The 22,990-nt window shown below is 43.7% G+C and overlaps 1 protein-coding gene across 4 annotated transcripts in view; it reads left to right on the top strand.

The window, feature by feature from the left end:
• pdzrn3b (PDZ domain containing RING finger 3b) overlaps window positions 1–22,990 on the top strand; it is a 188,603-nt gene that overhangs the window by 19,348 nt on the left and 146,265 nt on the right. For 2 of the 4 annotated variants that reach the window (XM_015959940.3, XM_054748444.2), the window contains one exon: window positions 6,219–6,326. The exons of the other annotated variants lie outside the window; for them this stretch is intronic. In XM_015959940.3, the coding sequence (XP_015815426.3) occupies window positions 6,219–6,326 (108 nt within the window). The remainder of the gene's footprint in view (window positions 1–6,218; window positions 6,327–22,990) is intronic. 4 annotated transcript variants of the gene reach the window in all.

Below are 22,990 nucleotides of genomic sequence, written 5' to 3' on the forward strand. Positions count from 1 at the left end.
AGCGTCGTGTTTCAGCGGAGGACTTGAGCCTCCTTTCTACTGACGGACACAGTTCAGACAGCTTTTTAGTTGATGAACTTAACTGCCAAGTTTGATTGTGTTTATACATCGGTCTGGTTTAGTGGATTTGGCGTTCCAGATAAAAAGGGAAAAGCAGCTATAATTACATTTATTGGAGTTATATCTGGGATTATGGCTCTGACCACAGTTGTTTGTCTTTAATTGAGGAGATTTTAGTGGTGAGGTAAACACAGAGGAAAGGGTCTTGTATCCTTGCCTGAACCTTTCACAGTCGCTGCGTTTCCTACCTTTGGGCTATTGGGTAAAACTCATTAACAATGCCGCGTGCTCTGCTGAGTGAAGAGCTGAAAATGTCTCCACATCCTTACCGTTCTATTTTCCACACATGAGGCTCTGCAGCAGCTGAGGCTTTATTAGGCTGATGCTTGGTGTAGCGGTTTCATCAGGACCAAACCCGACCGTCTGGGTGTCCAGATGTCAAGTCAGAGTTCATCAAAATTAAGCCAAAAAGAGAAAAATGTTCTAAATTTCTCTGTTTTCAGTGGTAAGTTTTATAGTTTGTAACCTTGCCCTGCTGCCAGCCCAGAGTCAGTCTGGTACAAACAGATTAGTTCAGACCGGATTGATCCAGTCTGAGCAGAGCCAACATCAAAGTGGATTACAACTTTCAGTGATTTGACTTTTTTATGTAAACATTGTTTTTAAACCTTCACATGTTTGTTGCTTTTTTGCACTTCACCCTCATTTACATGGAGATAATATGTGTTATTTACTCTAACAATTCAGGTTTTCCTATTTTTATCAACTTTTCACCCAAACAATGTGTATTTATGTGATTTATTCATAAAATTTCAGCAGTTCAATAAAGATATCTCAACTTGAGCGGCAATTTTTACTGAAATTCTGAGTTTTTCAGTTTAACAGAATAATATTCTATTTACGTGCTTTTAAATCATCCTGAAAATCCTTAAATGATAATTATTCATTCTAAAATCCTTCATATACACACACACACACACACACACACACATATATATATATATATATATATATATATATATATATATATATATATATATATATACACACACATAGGTGTTTCACGTGACAACCAACAAAAGTTCCTCCTTTAGTAAAATAACACTTCACATGTGTTAAATGTGTAATTTGTCCCCTCAGCATCTTCAATTAAAGTCAGATGTTTACATCTAGTTCCAGTAGAGCCCTAGCTACACATCTGTTTCCTGTTTTCCCTGCAGCCCAGAATATGTGTGTTCTAGGATTTTTAGATATGAATTTTATTCAATTTAAATAAGTGCAGAGCCATTTTTTTTTACCAAAGATTAGTCGTGACCTTTCTTTTTCACTTGTCCTTAAATTAGCTGTGTGTGTGTGTGTGTGTGTGTGTGTGTGTGTGTGTGTGTGTGTGTGTGTGTGTGTGTGTGTGTGTGTGTGTGTGTGTGTGTGTGTGTGTGGTGTGTGTGTGTGTGAGATAAATTATTTATTGGTATATCATCTACCATCCCCCTCGTGCATGTTTCCTCTAGCTGTCAGACTAGTGTTGCTTTGTTAGTGAAGCTCATTCTCTTGTCATTTTTCACATCTCTGTCTGATTTCTTGGTGCTGTCTGGGAGGTAATAGTCGTGCAAAAAGAGGGGTTGATGTGTACAATAGCAAGGTGAAAAGGGGGAGCTAGACAGGTGCAGAGTTGTGATGGAGCACAAAAGAAAACTGGATAAACAGAGCTCTGTGGTGTGTCTTAATTATTTAAGATGGTAGCCTAATATCAGGTAACAGTTGTGAGCTTGTTTAAAAATGCACTGCACAAATAGCAGAAATGTGCATATTCTAGCTGTTGATAATTACTGGGGAGTAGTTAGAAACCTCTAATTGAAGATCTCCTTTCTCCTGTTGCAGTGCTGCAGACCTCAGCAGGTGCAGAGGACACGCTTCATGCCATTTGTAGAGCTACAAATAAAGCTGTTACCTCCGATTTAGCTCTGACTCCGGGGTCATGGCTGCCGTTTTTGATGCAGTCTTCTCCATTCTTCTCTTTAACATGTCAAGATTTAGGACCTTATGTGGAACAGGGTCAAGCCTTTAGGCCAAGGAAGCATCTAAAGTTAAAGCTAATGTTAAGGTCCGCTCGTAGCAGCAGGGTTAAAGGGTCACTTCATCCAAATAACAAGAAGTCATGTTTTTTCACTTAGTTACACCACGATATAGCCTTGCAGGGTCTGGAGTTCAAGATATGTGGCTGGCTAAAGCTGCTGCTGATAATAAGAGCCTTAGACAGCCGACTCTCTAAGTGATGGCTACCGGTCCACATACACAGGTTCATCCTATTACTGTTACTCAGGTGAAGTTACTGTTACTCAGGTGAAGTTACTGTTGCTCAGGTGAAGTTAATTAACGACATTCCTTAATTTTCTAAAAAAATCTTTTCTGATTCTTTTTACCAACCTCTGTCTCTGTTCACGCATGCACACACACACACACAAGTACACACAAACACACGCACACTCATACACACATAAAAGCATGCGTGCACACACACAAAACCATACATGCGCGCACATGCACACACGCACTGTGTAAATGCATAAATAACTATAGTTTGCAACGTAGCTAGCTTGGTGAACGGCCTTTGTTTGGAAGAATTATGTTTACCTCCAACAGGACCAATGAGCTAATTGGAGTGCATCCACAACTACTGAGTGTTGTTATCATGTTATAACATTTTCAGTCTTCAAGATTCCACAGTGGTTCTTTTACAATTTATTTGAAGATGTGGAACACTGAAAAAAACAAACACATTTTTAATGACTATATCTGATTATAGTGTGAGCTGTCTATGTGGGCTGGACATGAAAATAGTCTCCTGCATTAGCTTCTAATAGAAAATAGACATAGAAACTCTAGGATTTGAAAATCCTGACAGATCTACGTCACACTGTCACTTAACACTCATGGACTCACCCATGTTGACTAACAACAGGGAAGGCTGTTGTTGGTTTAGCGTCCAGGAGCGTCTCGACCAGTTGAAGCTAACTGTTAGCATTAGCAACACCACCGCACAGAAAAACTCCTCCAGGTTTGTGTTATTTGCAGAGATTAAACATCCACTTTGCAAGTCAGTGGTAGAGTCATGTCTCTGTTATCAAATCCGAGCCGAGATGTCCAAATACCAGGAAATAAGACTCTAAGTCCTGCCATGTTGTGCCACTCTCTGCTGCAGCAGACTTGTCCACGCTGATCCAAGGGCTTTCGGGCTTTTTTTGACCCAAGTACGACTTGCAAGGCATTCATTCCTACCAGAGACCTCTGCAACAGTATTGGTTAAACGAGTTTCTCACAACTTTAAAAGCATTAGTAATTTGAAGTGTGTGTTTAAATGTGGTTATTTACAGTCATTAATACCAGCAACAGCTAAATGAAGCTAAGACAAAAATAACAGATGGTAGTGTAGAGGTCTGTTAAATGCTTGTCTGAACTGCTGATATGTGGGTTGTAATGGTAGGTCAACAGTGTTTCACAACTGACTGAAGCTGCTGAGCAGCTGTGCAGTTGGGCAGAAAATGACATCATGAACGTTCGTTTCTGCCAGGTATGCAGGGCTCTCTCTGACAATGCCTGGATGCCCTAATGTCCCTTTGTGTCTCATTACAACAGGCTTACTGTAAAACCTGGTTCTATTATCGCACCATTCACCTCTTTAAACACGTAATCGCATCACGAGATCTTAATGATTGAGCCTGCGTTTCTTTGGCAGGAAGTATTAATTCCCCTTGCTTTAAGGCATCCACTTTGATGTGAGTTCATGCAGACAGACACGTGTTAGCTATCCAGAGCAGGCTCCTTTAAATAACCTTTAGGTTTTACACCTGTTCGTGCAGACATTGTTTTCACTGCCTTAAGGTATTAAATTATCTTCCTTTTGCTCTTAGCACCTTTATACACAGGAAGTGCTGCAAGTCGCTGTTGCCGCTGGCGACTTGCTCACATGTAAGCAACCACAGAATCCACATAAATATCTGTGCTATTCTAATGTGATGTTAGTGTAGAGCTTTAAATAAGATATTATTATTTAATTATTTATGAAGGATTGCCCATAATGAACTTGGCACCAGGGCACCTTAGGCCGCAGCTCGATGGTCGACTTTGTTGTTGTTTCATCTGATCTGCGGCCGCTTGTTTTGAACACTCAGGTAGAGAGGGGCGAAGCTGTCAGCTGACCACTACCTGGTCGCGAGTTGGCTTCAATGGTGGGGGAGAATGCTGGTCAGATCTGGCAGGCCCAAACATATGGTGAGGGTCTGCTGGGAACATCTGGCTGAGTCTCTTGTCAGAAGAAGTTTCAATAATCTCTGACAGAACTTCCAAAATGTTCCGGGGGAGGCCGGGGACAAAGAATCTGAGTGGGCCATGTTTTGTGCTTCCATTGTCGAGGCGGCCGATTGGAGCTGCGGCCGCAGTCTCATTGGTTCCTGTTGTGGTGGCAATCCCCAAACCCGCTGTTGGACACCGACTGCTAGGGATGCCATCAAGCTGATGACTGGGGTGGTGGTCCCCATATTTAAAAAGGAGGAGAGCAGGATGTGTTCCAACTAGAAGGGGATCACACTGCTGAGACTCCCTGATAAAGTATATTCAGGGATTCTGGAGAGGAGGGTCTGTCGGACTGTTGAACCTCGAATTCAGGAGGACCAATGTGGTTTTCGTCCTGGCCGTGGAACGCTGGACCAACTCTATACCCTTTGAGTTGGAAAAGGGTAGAATGCCCTTTCCAGGTCAGGGATGAGATCCTGCCCCAAGCGTCTCGGGGTCTTGTTCATGAGTTAAAGTTCAAGTCTCATTTGTTGTCACACACACTGATGTGTGTTGTGTTCTCCACGTTTGACCCATCCCCTGGGGGGGCGGTGAGCTGTGAGCTGCTCAGGAAGCTGACCACCAGAAGTGGTTTAACCCCCCCCCAATCCAACCCCTTCATGCTGAGTGTCAAGCAGGGAGGCATTGGGTCCTATCCATTCATCCATTTTCTGAACCTGCTTGTCCATGTAGGGTCGCGGGGGTGCTGGTGTCTATCTCCAGTGGTCAACGGGCAATCTGGCGGGGTGCACCCTGGACAGAGAGCCGGTCCTTTGCAAGGTAACACAGAGACACACAGGACAAAAATCATGCACACACACTCACACCTAAGGACAATTTAGACAGAACAATCAACCTAACAGTCATGTTTGTGGACTGTGGGAGGAAGCCGGAGTACCCGGAGAGAACCCACGCATGCACAGGGAGAACATGCAAACTCCATGCAGAAAGACCCCAGGCCAGTGCACCACTGTGCAGCCCGGCATTGGGTCCCATTTTTTCTAAGTCTTTGGTATGACCCGACCAGGAATCGAACCCTGATCTCCCAGTTTCTACCACTAAGCCACTGAGCTGGTGGAGTGAGGGAAAGATGAAGCGTGACATCAATAGGCGGATTGGTGCTGTGGCTGCATTGATGCGGGCGTTGTACCGGTCTGTCATGGTGAAGAGAGAGCTGAAAGTGAAGGTAAAGTTCTCGATTTACCGGTCGCTCAATGTTCCAACCCTCACCTATGGTTACGAGCTTTGGGTAGTGACTGAAAGAATAAAATCGCGGGTACAAGCGGCCAAAATGAGTTTTCTCCACTGGGCTCTCCCTTAGAGATAGGGTAAGAAGTAGGGTCATCCGCGAGGGGCTACGGGTAGATCCGCTGCCCCTCCACATCGAGAGGAGCCAGTTGAGGTGGCTCGAGCATCTAATTAGGATGCCTCCTGGACGCCTCCCTGGTGAGGTTTTCCGGGCATCTCTAACTGGGAAAAGACCCAAAGGAAGACCAAGGACATGCTGGAGGGACTATGTCTCTCGGCTGGCCAGGGAACACCTTAGGATTTCCCCGGAGGAGCTGGTCCAAGTATCTGGAAAGAGGGAAGTCTGGGTCTCTCTGCCTAGGCTGCTGCCCCAGCGACCTGACCCCAAATTACAAATGAATCATTAAAATGCTGTAGTTGGTGATTTATATTACAGTACCGTTTATTCTGTGACTGATCTGCAGTTCTGGATGAAAATGTCATTTTGAAGTTGGTTTTTAGGTTTTGATGGAATCCCTGTCAATAATATGAACACCGTATCAATATTGCTTTTGAGAAAATGACATTGATCTTTCCTCTAGGATGACAATGACGGCTCTTCAAACGAAGGGATCTTTGTTTCTAAGATTGTTGAAAAAGGTCCGGCAGACAAGGACGGAGGCCTCCAGATCCACGACAGGATAATTGAGGTATGTGTCCAACCCTGAAGTGCTTGATGAAAGTGTGTGGCCAGCATGTCAGAGGCTTTTGGAGCTCCAGCTGAGAGTGAAGCATCTGACATGTGAGAGGAGGATTTGGATGTTGTGGTTTTATTTTGATTCCAGAGGGTAAACCCCGCCGACAGCTTCCGTTTCAACATATACTTCTACAGATAAACAGATAGTCGAAGGCCTTGCTGCTGCGCAGGGCATCAGTGGAGATGGGTTAAGATAAACCTGAGGCGAGGCTTTCTGTCTTTGGTTCCTCTGACTGAGAGAGAGCCCCCATGTTGGCTTCCTAGCTAGAAAATCCATTCTGACGGAGCTGCCTCTCGCCTTTAAACAGAGTCTTGTGTGGAAAGGCCAGCTCACCCTGAGGTCAACTCCAGGGATGATTTAAACTACTCAGCATCACAAAGGCTGCTTTTACACAACAACTAGAACTCTACACAATGCCTGCATTCAAATGAGGGGTTTGTGCGGATTACAAATGTGTATTACCACGTGCCGCAGGATGACAAATATGGTTTGTCGCAGGCTTTCTTGTTAAACCTCAGAGAAATTGCCCCCAGAGCATGCTTTTTTCAGAGCCGTGCATTGGCCACAGAGATGTTTGTGGAGAGTGTTTACAAGAAAGGATAACATCTGGGCTGTGTTGTTCTCTTTCTCCTGTTGGAGGCCGACTGCATGCAAGAAAACGCCACAGCTCCTCTGACTCGAGCCTTGAGCCGCAGTTCAAAGCAACGTGGCTGTAAACTCTGCGACAGGCTTGTTTGTTTTCGGTTATAGTCCTCAGACCTACACGTATCCAACCAGCCTGATACGTGAGCTGATGTGTCAATAATGCACACACACACACACACTTGTGTGTTTTACATGCAGCTTTGCCGTCTTGTTTTTATGAGCGTTCATTCATGCACTTGTCTGGGCGTGTGTAAGTTCTAGATCATGTTAATGGCCCAGATGTTGCTGTATTCAGTTACCTGAGAAGGCATCTTGTATTCATGCTTGGATAATATTTATTTCTTTACCGTTTGACGGTAAAGAAAGTACAGATTGTGCCACAAGGTGAATCTTCCCTCTTGTTTTCCATCTATTGTTGCTGTAGTCACAAAACCTCTCCACCAGAAGACACTTCCAACTGTGGAGAGGCCGTGAAGAGCCTGAGGAGGTAGCAAAGCTTCACGTTAAGTGTTCTTTTCCTTTCAAGAGGTTAGGGGTTATTCGAAAACTCAACAAAACAAATCCTTTATCCACTGAAATAGAAAATGCACCAAAGCACAAGAGATGATTCTCCTTGTTTTTTTTCCTGTGGACTGAAAACTGATAGTTGAAACGGTTCGTGTTTCTAAAGGTCAAAAGTTCCCTGTCATGTTTTTTTTTTACCCCATCAGCAGAAACGTCACCTGACGTTTGTTGTTGTGTAGATTGCATCTTTAACCTCAGGTGATTGTGTATGAGAAGTCTGTGGTTTGCAAAACGCAATCATATAACATGAATCCCAAACAGGAAGTTTCGTGTTCATGTTTTGAAGCTGTGGGTTGAAGCCACAGCCTGCAACTGTGCCCGATTTAAGCTCTGTATGCAGAACACAGAACCTTAATAACTAAAGCTTGGCTTTTGCTTGATGCGTCCGCGAGGTCCGCACAGCAAAATTGCATCATTTTAACAACCACGCCCCTCCACTGCGCCTCCGCACGGGCCAAACTTTCCGCACTGCGCACCTAGGAAATTTTCTAACCACGCGGACGGTCGGACGCGGAAAAACATGGCGGACTGGCAAGAACTAGTATGGTAGAGGTTCCTAAATACAGAAATTTGTATGATTCATCTCTCAAAGATCACCGTGATCAACATGTTGTTAATAATTCTGCATGGTGGCGCAGTGGTTAGCACTGTTGCCCCGCAGCACGAAGGTTGCAGGTTTAAAACTCGGCTTGGCTGTGGCCTTTCTGTGTGGAGTTGCGTGTTCTCCCCATGCATGCGTGGGTTTCCACCGGGTACTCCGGTTTCCCCCACAGATCACAACATGCCCTATAGGTTATAAATTGCAAGTCGCTTTGGATAAAAGCGTCTGCTAAATAAATAAACATAAACATAATTCTTGGAGAGAAATAGCTCGCACTGTCGGAAAAGACGAGGACGCTGTTAAAAAATGCTGGAATGCCATCTTGTAAACAACAGTAAATTTTACTTCTACTATGGTGTAGTGTTGGATGCATGCTGTAGAGCTCCATGTTGCCCCCTACAGTTTGGGAGAATATTGGCTCACCGCAGAGACAAGCCGCATGAACCATAAACGCTGCGAGTTGTGAAGCGCGTTCCATCCGCGATCCGCGTCACCAAGCAGAAATTGAATGCGTCAAGCATAAACCAAGCTTTAGCTTCCATGTACTTATCAACATACTATCACTCAGGGACAATGGTAAGGTATAAGCTGAAGCTTTGTACTTAGCTGAATGAGAACACATTTTTTTACTCCTTTTGGGTTTTTTGTTTTGCATTCTTGTATTATATATATATTTTGGGACTATTTGTGTTCCAAATAAAAATCAGTCAATCAGGATTCAGTAATTGGGTCAGATTATTATTAGATGTAAGATTCAGAAAACACAGTGGCTGATACTGAGAGGTTGTCAAACACTTCAAAAATTTAGAGTAAAATGTCAACAAAAAGTGTATAATGATATGCTTTATGGGTAATTTAAAGTTTATTCATGCAAACATTTTACTCAAACTACTTAAACTTTCAAAACTCAGAACGACATCATTGATTGTTCATCTACAACTTTTAAACACAATTCAAGATGGTGGCCACAGCTAATAAGCCCTGGAAAACACAAAAAATTGCTAGAACTGTTTGGTGTCGTAGTACCTTAGCTTCATATCAGTCTAGCCACGTTCCACAGGAGCCTCAACAGGCCTGAACAGTCTTGCCAATCACAGCTCTGTATCGATTTGGTGGGCGGGATGATGGTGGAACTGCAAAGATGGCGATGGCTGGTTTGAAACGGATTTGGCATCAACTTTAGACTATTAGATTTGGGCTTTTCTTTGAATTAAGAGCAGATAGAGGTACTTAAGTCCTTTATTTAGAAAAATTGTGTATTGCAACCTCTTCAGCAGTGTATGGTGGACTGCCCCATTGACTAACATCCATAGTGGTGAGTATGTTAGGTTGTTTGTTGTCCAATGGCATGTGGAGAAAGTGTGAAAGACAACCGTAGATTCCATCCCATGACCCCATGTGGGTCGTCACTAGTTGTTTCTGTCAATCCCTGGGTGTATTTTCACTGGTCGATTATTGGAGTAGGTTTTCAAGCAGTACTTGAAGACTGTTGGTGACTGACTTTGGTCATGAGAGTGCTCGTTAAGCTGTCACAGAGCCGATCACACTGGATGGCCACAGACTTGCAAATCACCCCCACGTTCACTTTTTATGTCACGATTCTGTTTAGGAGGATAGATTTATCCAGAACGGCCGAAAAGTGCAGTGTTGTCTGGGCTTTAGCCAACAGTAATATGGGGGTATCATAAAGACATTCCCCACACGAACACTTAGACATCTTGACCAAAGAGCCAACACATTCTCACACTCATTTTTGGAAAAGGGCGTTGGGTGACCAAGCGTTTGTTCCCGATGTGTTGGGAACGTGTCAGCAGCCAATGCGCTGTGCCAGAGCGTCGTTTTCTGATGCCCACGGTAAAATGCACCTTTCACCGACATTTAATAATAATAATAATTTATTGAACTTATTTAGCGCTTTTCTAGACACCCAAAGACGCTTTCACACACTCTCACATTCACACACTGCTATTGATGGTAAGCTACTTGTAGCCACAGCCGCCCTGGGGAGGTCTGACAGAGGTGAGGCTGCCATTTGGCGCCGTCGGCCCCTCTGACCACCACTAACACAGGCAAGTTGGGTGAAGTGTCTTGCCCAAGGACACAACAGCAGGATACCCCTGGCGGGAGCTGGAATCGAACCCATGACCCCGCCGATCATGAAGCAACCCGCTCTACCACCTGAGCTACTGCTGCCCCAATTTAACCCCTAAACTCTTGCTATTTAACCTTCCGCTCACCCCCGTCCTAACCTTAACCCTGTTGTTCATTCTAAAGTTCCCTTTAACCGTGTTGGAGAGGGCCGTTACAAGTGGAACAAAGTTTTGCATACAGGTCAGAATTCGGTGGTTTTACCATGGCAGTCAGAAAAGGACGCTCTGACACAGCTTGGTCACCCAGTGGCATTTTTCCATGATTCAGGTGTGAGAATGTGTTAAAAGAGCAGCTACTCCATCATTTTCCATCATCAGATGACTGTACTTCTCTCACATGAACGGAAGATTTTGATTTGCCTTCCTTACAGAAATGTTGAATCTTTTACTAAATTAGAGTCCGGTCCAGCCGATCTCTAACAGTTTATTTATTTATTACAATTATTTACCAGGTTGTTGATTATTTAGATGTTTTTTGTGACTTCTAGTCTTCTCAAAGCTTCTATAAGTGTAAATAAAAGGCAATATTTACAAATTAGCATAAAACTACACACATTTGTCAATCTTTTACCTGTTTTTGACTTAAAAAAGTGTCTGACAGATCTTTTTGTGAGCTTTTGTAGCGATGCTTTACCACCTCCTTATGTTTCTATATTCAGTGTTAAGTGCTGGCTTGTATTTGGTGTCGTGTTTGTAACCACCCTCTGAAGAATGCATCTCCAGTTTTCACTCTGCTTTTAGCTCCATCTGGCAACAGAGCTAATAAATACCCCGCCATGTTCATTTAAAAAATTCCATTTCTTTTTTATCTGGCAGTAAACGTCTGCGTGCTACAACAAACAAAGCTGCTAAAAGCTCCAGTTACCAGCTGAAGAATCAAATCCGTGATCAAAACGCCACCGTGCTCGGTTTGGTGGCGGGATGCTCATAGAAACATGGCTGAGAAGAAAGAAGCACATCATGTCTTCCTTCCAACATGATCACCAACCTTTTCAAAAGAAATTCTGCTTTGCATACACACTTTGAGACCAGCCCACACTGCAGGATCATGAGGTGTGTGACAGGAGAGCCACACTACATGGAGTGGTGCGATTCACCCATGGAGGCATGGAGCTGCACTCTGTCTTCCTGTAGCAGAGGTGTTAGTTCCAGTGAGTCTGTATGGATCTAACATGTGCACGATGATCCACGGATCATCCTATAACGGGCTCTTAGCGGGGGAGTGAGATAGCAGATGGCTGTCCTCTTACCGAGCTACAGGCTGCTATGAATCAGCGCATGAATACCTCATTGTTCAGATGGACACTTTTCTCATAAAACCTTGAGCTGTGTTTGCTTTCTCTCTCTCCTCTCGACACGCTTAAAAAAACATAAAAATTCACTCTTGTCAGGGTTTTCCAACATTGACTCTGTCAGGATTTCATAAGTGGGTTTGGATTCTGCTCAGCTCTGCTCTGTAGACCTGGTTTTATTTGATCTGTTTGCCATGTAAATGAAATCCCACTTTTCTATAATCAGCCTGTCTTCACACTGGGGGATGCTGGTGCTGATAGAAATATTTGATGCCAACAAACGATGACCTTCCACTTTCTTTGGGCGAATTATTGTCCCAGAATATCCATCTGAGGAATCTTCTCTGTGTGAACTTCCAAGTGTCGACATGGGAGGGGAACAGAGACGCCTGGGCTGCTGTTGTAAACGCCGCCTTGTAAATCCACTGCAAACATTCCCAGGTCACAGAGGTCGAGCAGCAACAACTACTTGAAAATAAACTTACACTGGAACGTTCTGGACTCGTATGAGCCTTCAGAGACGTGGAAAACCAGCAGGAAAGCGTCCAGACTTCAGCCATGTTTATGTAAACACAGAATAATTAGGAAAATGGAGGTTAGGATTATTCAACAACACACTGAACTTTTCACTAATGCATGAGCTGTCATCATCTGAAGCAGTGAATCATCATAAAGGAATAGTTTAGTTCCTTTGATGTGGAATGTTGTAATGTCTTAGATTTGCAGAAATGTCCTTGAGTGGCACCATTCTGGACAAAAAGGATTGACAAGTTAACGGCTAGTCACAGCGAGACCTTTTACCTGAACATTTGATAGTGATTCCTGCAAATGCTAATTCATTAAACATTTTACTTCAGTTTGTCTTTACACTGTCATTGTAGAAGCATCGGGAAGTGCTGCATGCAGCTAGCTTAGCCTCCAAACATAGAATTGTCTGTTGGGGCTGAACGAGTTCAGGAAAAGATTGAAATGCGATTTTTCGATGAGAAATTGGGATTTCTGTTCAATTCACAATATTTTTCTAATTAAGTTCCATTATACAGTGTTTCCCTTACATAGCTGTAGCTGTGGCGGCCCGCCAAGGCTGAGATCTTAGCGCCACGCGTACAAGATCCCGTTTTATAGATTTTTTTTTGTGTGCGCTGTTTCCCGAAGAAGCAGGAACTATTCTTGTGATCACAGCCGACAGGCAGCAAGGAGGAGGAGGCAGGGCAGGGTGGTTACAGCTAGGGATGAGCCGGATACTCATTTCAGACGTGTATCCGGTACGGATAAAGCATTTTTGACGAATACGAGCATGAAACGAGTAAAACTCGTAAATATCTGTAATTGTGCTGCGTCAGTCACTGCCTCCGCTCCGGTCGGGTTTTTAAAAATTATTTTAACTCTCTCTCTCTCTCTCTCTCTCTCTCTCTCTCTCTCTCTCTCTCTCTCTCTCTCTCTCTCTCTCTCTCGCTCTCTCTCTCTCACACACACACACACACACACACACACACACACACACACACACACACACACACACACACACACCTTAATCAACATTGTTTTGTTTAACTTTGTGTGGGAAAAATGCCAAAAACGTTAGGAAAAAATCAGTTTAATAAAAAAAAAAGTTGTATCTGGTTCTAGTATTTCATGTTTCCTAGTTCCTACTGCATGAGTTCAGATGCATTAATTCATGCACTTAAATATTTAATGTTCTGATTTTACTGAAAAACTTGTTCTGTAATAGTTCCTTTACTGTTGTGATCAAAACTATTAATCTCAATTCTGAGGCTGCTCTGTAAATAGTTTTCAGATAAACAATACACATAGCAACTTCTGATCAATCCATATCAATTTCAGATTTAAAATAATATATTGATATAAACCACACCCACTAATTTCCAAATAATAAATAAGAGGTGCATTCATCTGTGTATCTCCTTTGATTCTCATTAGTAATATTTTCAGCACCAGAACAATGAAGCAAAGAAACAGATTCCTCAGTTTATGTTAGTAATTTTATTTATTAGGTGCATCTGACCTGTTCTATTTTTCTCTGAAATGAGATCAAATCAGTGCTTCTATGGGTTGTCTCCTCTCTGCACTAGAAAAATGTACTTTATTATAATGTTCACTGTAATGCATCTTGATGTTCTTAACAGATAAATTAAATCAAAGATATTGGTCAGTAATGCCAAATATGTAAATTTGTGTTTCAGTCATGTTTATACTGGCTTAAAAATACTTCATTAAGTCTACTAAGCAGGGGTGTAGAAGGTGTTTAATGGGGCCAGCCCAGTAATGATCTTGGACCAAAATAAAGGGGGCAGAAAGTCAAATACAGGGGGGCAGATGGAGATGTTTTTCCAGACGCCAAGAAAAATTAAATGCCAAATCCACCCTGCAAAGTGTGTCACTGAGAGTTTAAAACAAAATGTATTCTTATGCAAACATTGGGTGTATTCACCTTTAATATAGTTATTAAAATGCAGCAGTTGCTGGATTGGTGCAGTTCAAAGTGGAGTGCATCAAATAAAACAATATTAACATAAAGATGAGATGTGTCATAATTTCATGAAGCATTGATTCAAGGCAGGATGCATCCATGCTTTCATGCTGGCGACAGCCTGTTGCAGCAGTTACACAGGTGTGCCTAATAAAGGGGCGTGTGAGTGCACATAGGCTTATTTGGCAGTGTGCTACGTGACGCCCTCATTCAGTGTCATTCAGTAGCGTCTGTAGCGTAAATGTTGATGGCTCGTGAGCTCTTCTTACAAGCTTGCTTTTGTACCTTGATCAGTCTAACAGGTGCTGTCCTGTCTCGATTATTAGTCAACATGTCCTAAGTCTGGAGAACAAATGTCATCTGTGCAGAATGGTCGTACTGTCTTGATCAAATTGACACTAATGTGTTGTCGGAGCACGTGGTGTCCTCGGCAGGACACGAGCCAGAAGTTGCCAAGGCATTATTCTTGATTCAGAAACCTTTGGGGAGCAGACGCAGGAGTTATTTCCCTAAGGGGGATCACATGTTGTTTTGCATTCTGAGGGAAGAAACAAGCCTTTGTCAGAACCTTTAATGGATTTTTGGCCCCTGTGCATGCAGTGTGTTTATTCCCCAGAGCTGAATGTGGCCCGGCTCTGTCGCTCCTGCCTGGCCCTAGACAGGATGAATCTAACCCCAGGCTAAGTGGGCCAAACTTAGCAGCGAGCCACATTCCTGTGCCCCCGTGGTCCAGCTGAGGCAGGGGCCGGACATTAAATCAAATCTAACTTTAAAGAGTCCATAATCAGCTTCTGGTGGCAGCCGCGGCCCTATGCAGAGCAGAGTAAGACGTGGGGACAAGCACATCTTTGTTTTCCACTTCTCTCTGAGAAGGAGGGGCAGTTAGGATGTGGAGTTGTCTCGGTGTGGAGATGGTGTGAGGTGAGCTTACACATTACCTCAGCCAGAAAGCTGCTTTTGTCTCTTTTCCCTACGTCTTTATTGTGTTTTCCACTCAGTTTAAATAGCCTGCCGACTCAAAGGCGAGCCGTCGCCTGATGATTTTCGTGGAGACGTTGAGTCTGGGCGTACTGTAAATGTGTTTGCTCTGCTGCAGCACGGTCCCAGTCGGCCTCTTGTCCGTTGGGCCTGGGAGGTTGGGTGTGGGGGGGTGGGGGGTTGATTTACGGCTCCTAAAAGGTTTAAAACAGGCAGAAACAGACAGGTATAATTAAGACCAATTTTCCTGCCAATCAGTCACTGGTCAGTGGATCAGCAACAGTCGGCTCAGGTTGCTACTTCTCATGTCGGCTCCTGACCCCGAAGCACCGACTGCCCACTGACTCCTAATTAACTACCCTCAATTAAACTCTAATAGGCTGATTAACAGAGCCTTAGTTGAGCTGTAATGGCCCGTCGTTTCCTCCCAGTGCCCCTCAGAAATGCATCCTGGTCCTAGCACGTTAATCACCGCCCACTCTCCCCGAGTCTGTCTGTCACTGGCAGGATGTGGATTATCTTTGCAGCCGTGTAACAGTCTCATGTATAATCAGTTTAAGCATTTGCACAACAATTTCACAACAAACTCACAAGTGCCTCAAAAGCCATTGCAGTGTTGTTTGAACAAGTTGTAAAATGCCCCTGTTGAAAACGCAGTCACTGTAATTATAGCAGAAAAAGATCTGATTGTTCTGCATTTTCTAAATGCTTTACTCCTCTGTAATTATATTTTGGTTCGTGTTAGCTGACGGTTTTCATCTCATCTTCTGAACTCATCACACTTGACCTCGTGTTTTCTAAAGGAAAGTCTTGTTTCAAAGAAAAAATGAAACACCTGGCTACTTTTTCAGTAACAATGAAAGTCATCTCACCACTGCAGGAAGGGTTACTCTCCCTCAAGGAATCGAAACAACAAGACATCAATACTGGCCATGATCTGGTGGGTCGTTCCTGCACAAGCCACCAGAACAGCAAACCGTGGCCATGCTGGATAAGCTTTATGGAGGCCGTAACAGTTCTCACCACATTCATCCTTATTGTTTAAACCAGCATTAAAAAGCTTGTTTCTAAATATGAGAAGCCGTAAAGCTTCTGGATTAGTCGCTCTTCCAGGGGAGCTGAAGATTTATTTGACTCGTTTCTGTCAACTTAAGGAACCGAAAGTAGAAGTAACTTGTAACGCTGCGTGCCGCGTCGCATGGGTGGCTGTCTGAGAGCCATAAACATAAGGCCTCCATAGAAGCAGTAGAGCTGAGAAAAGAGGGGCTGTTAGGCAAACCAAACAGCAGCGTTGAGTAAAGGAGCGCTCCACGCGGGCAAATCACTTATGAAGAGAAACTGGCTGCCAACCTAAATATAAATCACATGCTGTTGACATCCATGTGGTTTCTTGAGGTTTAAATTCTCTTTTTAAACAAATCGTCGAGTAAAAATTCAGCAGAGCAGAGTCTCGGTGGTGTCTGCGATTAGATCCTCGTGAGTGTGTTTTTTGACCAGCACCACGACACACAAAGAGACTCTCTGGTTTTACAAATGGTCGGTTGGTGCTCGCTGGCAGCAGACGTCGTGACACGTGTGTCTGTTTCTATGGGAGTTGCTATACGCTGACAGTAATTTAAAGGTGGTTTGTGTGGCTCTGTGTGATCCAAACATGGGTCTTACAGCAGATTATAGGCTACACATTTCACTCATCAATCAAAGTGCCGGAGTACGCCTGTCGTCTTTTCACATGGAACCACTACAGTTGCTGCTTGGAAGGGATGACAAAGTGGACTTTCTGTTTTTTCTTCCTGCATCTCGACATGACTTTAATACCGTCTAAGTGTTAATCATTTCAAATTGCTCTTTTCTGTTGCCGAGTGACAGCACCAGCACATTAGAACAGTTTAAAAGAGCCTTTTATCTTACTTGATCTCACATTCTGGCGCACTTTTCTCTCTTCTTAACTTTTGAAAGTCCTTGTTTCATAAAAGTGTACGATTTTTTCATATTGTGAAAGAACGAGGACAGCTGGATAACTGAGGTCAAGTGAATAAGGTTTACTTTCTGTTGTTCTCCTTCATATAAAGTAAATTTAAGTTTCGTGTTCAGTCATAATAATACCTTGGTGTTACCAACCTGCAGCCACCATCAGCTACTAACGACCATCTGAGTTGCTAAGTGAACATTAATATCTTAATGTTGCTCAAAAAAATCTGTTTTATTGTTTTAGTTCCTCTTGGGGCAACTTTCAGATATTTTTTCCATCCATGTTAACTCATTCGCTGCCAGCGTTTTTCAGCTTTTTCGCTGTGTTTTTAAGTCACAGAACGTTGCGCTCTATGATGATGTCAACGTCAAAACAACCAAAACAAAGAGGAAACTCGCCTCTTACATCAGTAGGAATCCTCACATTTCGAACGTTATCCGCTCTTTCATAATTTGTTGTTGAATTGTGATCGGCAGAAGCTTTACTGGTTCGCGCCTCAATTTGTTTTACAGCAGCGGCCCAAAACGATCTCATAACACATGGATTTTCTACTTCCTGATCATGTGACGTGTGACGTATGCGGATGAAGATCAGCTTTAGAGCTGAGGTGTTTGTTCTCACGATGCGGGGGCTCGTTCTGACGCCCACACAGTAAAAACATGCAAATGACGACGGCAGTGAACATTTGGATTTAAAATGATGTTTATGTATTTAGCAGACGCTTTTGTCCAAAGCGACTTACAAGTGATAATCGGCAGAGGCTAACAACAACAATAACAACAACTTGACATCAATCATGGAGAGGAGGGAACAAGGAGTGGACAGTAGAGAGGGGGGACAGGTGCAGGGAGGGTGCTAGTTTAGAAGATGCTCTCTGAAGAGCAGGGTCTTCAAGAGTTTCTTGAAAATTGAAAAGGAAGCCGCTGTTCTGGTAGTGCTTGGTAGGTCGTTCCACATTTGTGGAACGATGCATGAGAAGAGTCTGGATTGTCCTGAACGTGGTGTAGGCACTGCTAGCCGACAATCCTGTGATGACCGGAGCGGCCGGGCCGAGACGTAAGCCTTTGCAAGAGGATTCAGGTAGATGGGAGCCGTACCGTCTCGGACTTTGTATGCTAGCGGTAGCCAGTGGAGCTCAATGAACAGAGGGGTGACGTGTGCTCTTTTTGGCTGATTGAAGACCAGATGCACCGCTGTGTTCTGGACCATTTGAGGAGGTCTCACAGTACAGCCTGGAAGACCAGTTAGAAGGGCATTGCAGTAGTCGAGGCGGGAGATGACAGTAGATTGCACCAGGAGCTGGGTGGCATGTTGTGTTAGGTATGGTCTGATCTTTCATATGTTATACAGCACAAAGCGGCATGAACGAGCAACAGAGGTAACATGATCTTTAAAGGTCAGGTGTTCATCAATCGCAACACCCAGATTTAGAACTGCCTTTGAAGGAGCCAGAGATAGGAAGTCATTTTGGAGTGAGATATTGTGCTGTATGGATGGTTTTGCTGGGATGACAAGTAGTTCAGTTGTAGAGAGGTTGAGTTGGAGATGGTGGGATTTCATCCATTTTGATATGTCAGAGAGACAGTTTGATATTCGTGCAGAGACAGTGTGGTCGTCCGGTGGAAATGACAGACAGAGCTGGGTGTCGTCTGCTGAAAGAGACAAATGATGACTTTTGTCGTCAATGGCAGTGAATGAGTTAAACGATAAAAAGTCAGCACAAAGAGCTAAGCCTAAACTAAGGCTGAGTTTTTATTGCAGCAGAAGATAAGGGGTGTAGGAGTGGATGAACATCTGACTGTTTGGACCATCAACTTCCTCACCAACAGGCCACAGTATGTGAAGCTGCACAACTGTACATCTAAGGTGTTTGTGTGCATTACTGGAGCTCGACAGGGTACAGTGCTCTCTCCCTTACTTTTCACCTTCTACACCTCGTACTTCACCTACAACACCAGCAGCGGTCGCCTGCAGAAGTTCTCTGATGAGTCGGCCATTGTTGGCTGTGTGTCTGAAAGGAATGACCTGGAGTACAGGTCAGTCATCATGGAATGTATGGGCTGGTGTGAGTGTAACCACCTTTGCTTGAACACCAGTAAGATGATGATTGACTTCCAGAGAAACGCTACTCCCCACTCACCAGTAAACATCAAGGGAGCAAACATTGAGGTGGTGGATACCTTTAAGTACCTGGGTGTTCACTTCGACAGCAAACTGAACTGGTCCAACAACACAGATGTTCCGTATAAAAAGGGCCAAAGCTGCCTCCACCTCCTGAGGAGGCTGAAGTCCTTCAGAGATAATTCCCAGCTGCTAAAATCCTTCTATCGTTCTGTTGTTGGCTCCGTTTTTCACTCTGCTGTGGTCTGTTGGGGTGCAGGCAGCACTGACCGAGACAGAAAAGAGACTGAACAAGCTAGTTAAAAAAGCTAGCTCAGTTCTAAGCTGCCTACTAGATTCATTTGAGAAGATGTGTGAAAGGAGGATGGTGGAGAAGATGACCTCTATCTTGGAAAACCCCTCCCATCCACTGCATTCCACTGTGGAGACCATGGACAGCTCTTTCAGAGGCGAACTGAGATATCCCAGATGTAAAACAGAACGCTACCGTAGGTCATTCATCCCCTCTGCAGTGAGTGTAAAACTCCTCAGTTTAAGTTTTACTGGCATTATCCGGGTACAGGACAGTTCCTGTCATGTTAAAGGGGCATTATGGAAGTGTGACAGCCAAAACAAGTATAGAAATAATAAATTTCTTCTTCATACATTCTCCTGCAATGCCCTGGTCCTGTAGAATGAGCCCTGGCATTTTTACTGTGATTGCCTGTTTTTCTGTAAAATCGCAGAAAAAGAGAGATGCTCGGGTCGAGCAGGCTGCTTCATGCGCGTTCACGCTCAGGCATCGCCCTCCAAACCGTTCTTTGAACGTTGTTTCAACTGTGATCAAGCATATAAATGTTACAGATACAAAAGACGTCACTGGCGCTGTAGCTCGTCTAGTAAGATATTGGACTTTCGTGCGGAAGACCTGGGTTCGATTCTGGATGTGAACATAATTATTTAGAGATTCTTTTTTACATTAATGGTATATTTTTTTACAGTAAGATGCCCACATTTTTATTTGAGACTCGCCGAACGGCATTGAATTTACAGATAAAAAAGATGTGGGTTCAACTTTCATTTTGGAACAGTTTTTCAAGCAAGGGAAGGGAATGATCTGAGCATGCAGGAGGACTGACCCATCATAAACCTTTGTTGGCTGTGCTGAAGAGAAAGGTACAGAACCAAATTATTTAATTAATTAGCTGCGCGTTCTCCTGTCCTCTGTCCTCCGGGCCACACACACACACACACACACACACACACACACACACACACACACACACACACACACACACACACACACACACACACACACACACACACACACACACACACACACACTCACACTCACACTCACACACACACACACACACACACACATACAAGGGACTGTCTCAGCTGTTATTTTCGTTAAGGAGTGTGCACGTACAGCAGCGCGCCTCGTGCACGAGCCTACTATTGAAGCTGCCGTTACGCTTTTGGCCTGAGGGGGCAATCACGAGCATAAAAATTCAAAACTCCATAAAGTCCCTTTAACTAATGTTACCTTTCATTGTTAATATTGTGTTAAAGCTTAATTTAAAGAAAATTGTAAACTTAAAGGTATGACGAAGGATGTTTCTGAATTTCAGGAAAGAACCGACCTCTCTTCGTTTTGAAAAAAAAATGCACCTGAGAGAGAACGCACAGTCTGTTTAAAAGTAGCTGCCGGCCTTGCAGCTAACTTATTCTAACTAATCTGAAATTTCTTCAAATAGCTTGCCGAACTTTAGCTTACCTGTCGAGCAAAAAACCGGCAACAGAGAAACCCAATCTTAGCTACATTCGAGGACAATCAACGACGGCCTTGCGTGAAAGGTTCACCAGAATGATTGACAATTATGCAGACCAATAGTTCAGATGATCCACCTGGAAGAAAATTACCCTCCATTGTACCTTTAAGTGAAATTGAAATTTCAGCCCAACTGGAAAACTTAACTGCTTCAACAGCCTGAGGCATGGTTCTGCTGCGATGAGAGAAAGAACCTTTAAAGAGAGAAAACTGTCTTTCATCACCGCTGGCTTGAACTACTCAGGAACATCAAACTCTTTTGATGCTGAAAACTTTATAACTCAACTTTTTTGAAAATGAGACAGTTGGGTGGCGCTAACTGGAGCTGAACTGGACCGATGAACACAGCACAGACTAGTGGTGTGGAGGAGAACTGTAATTCAATAAAAATTATTTTACCTTTCAATAAATTAAAGCAAAATGTACAAAAACAACTAAATGTATTGACCAAGACTGTCATAGTCATTGTTATTGTCAGAGACTAGTCACGTTTCATCTTTATAGTGTCGTAGCATAGCGGCACAGCTTGTGTGCCAGCCTGAGCATGGGAGAGAGTCTGAAACACCCTAAAGGGGTGATGCAGACTGCAGTACGCTGGCCTTGGCTGCTTCTCCTAGCAGATGTTGGTTTTCATTTACTGAAGCTCCGTTAGGACCCAACAGATGCACGACGCCCAGACTTTACTTCATAAGACATAATTGTGCCTTCTGTAAATGACAGATGTTTTGTAATATCTGGGCTAATTGGAAGTTATCCACACGCACGCACATACACACAGTCACTTGAGAAATCTTTTGCATGGTGCACCGTGACTTGACATATTGATGTTCAGAAGTCCTGCAGTGCAAGATGAACACACACGTGCTCCCTTTCAATGCTAACTGTCTATGAATGGTGAAAGGCATCCACTGCTGCTCTTTCCCATGTTGGTGTGTGGATTGTGATTGGACCAGCAGCGATGGGCCACAGCTTCCTGGCGTCTCTCATCAAAATGTTTTCCTCTCTCTACCAGCGAATCCTGACAACACACACCACTTCAGAGTCTGTCGCGCTCCCTCTCACACGAAGGTCAAATAATCCTGTCCGTTTGGCAATTTGTAGAACTGCTGCGCTGCCTTTTCTCATGCAAATGTGTGCAAATAGAAAACGTTGTTCATCAGCCTGCCTCTTCAGTTTTTCAGCTTTTTATTCTGGCCTTCCTCTTGTTGCCCTGAGAGAGATGTTCCCTTTCAAGTGATACCTCTTCTGCTTATTCAAGACTTCCTCTTTCCTTCTGACAAACGGCCCAGAGGAATGGTCCGAGCCGGCTCATTGAGCAAGCTTTTCGGGTATTGAAGCGGGAAAAAGAGAGATATGAAGAGATGTTCTGCAGGCGCCACTCTCAGACATCTCTGCTTATATCTTTTTTTTTTGCTTTCATACCGTAGACGAGTTATTCTGTTGGGACATACAAGACACTCTCCCTCATACTCCTCTGCCTCTGAGAGAATACAGGTGCTCTTGTCTGCAAGGGCACACTTGTCTGTACGCCTATCCCACATGTGCAAAAACAGTGATGCATGTCACATGGTCTGGACCACTGATATGTAAAAAACACTTTTTCTAAATATTTGATGGTCTTGGCTGGAAAGAAACTTCTACCCTTTTTTAATCTTGAGAGTTCAGTGAATAGCTGTTCAGTTATAAAGTAGGTAGGAAGAAAAATAGTACACCTTGTACCTTGTGTCAAATAGGTTGTGTCAATAAAACTGCCGATTTTGAGATGTGTTAGAGCTTGGATAGAGGAATAAGTTCAGGAGAAAACGCAGGACCACCGGCTGAGTGAACAGCATTTCCATGCCAAGGCTAATGCTGAGGTGTCGAAAAAATACCTTTACCTTTCCCTAACAGGAGGCTGCTTTGATTAAAACCCTTAGCAAAACAAAGCAGTATTTAGTCAGAGTGGTATGCCAGCGCAGGGGCAGCTCCGGCCATTTTGTCTCCCTTACAGAG

The sequence above is a fragment of the Nothobranchius furzeri genome, chromosome 3 (assembly GCF_043380555.1).
Source record: "Nothobranchius furzeri strain GRZ-AD chromosome 3, NfurGRZ-RIMD1, whole genome shotgun sequence".
NCBI lineage: Eukaryota > Metazoa > Chordata > Actinopteri > Cyprinodontiformes > Nothobranchiidae > Nothobranchius > Nothobranchius furzeri.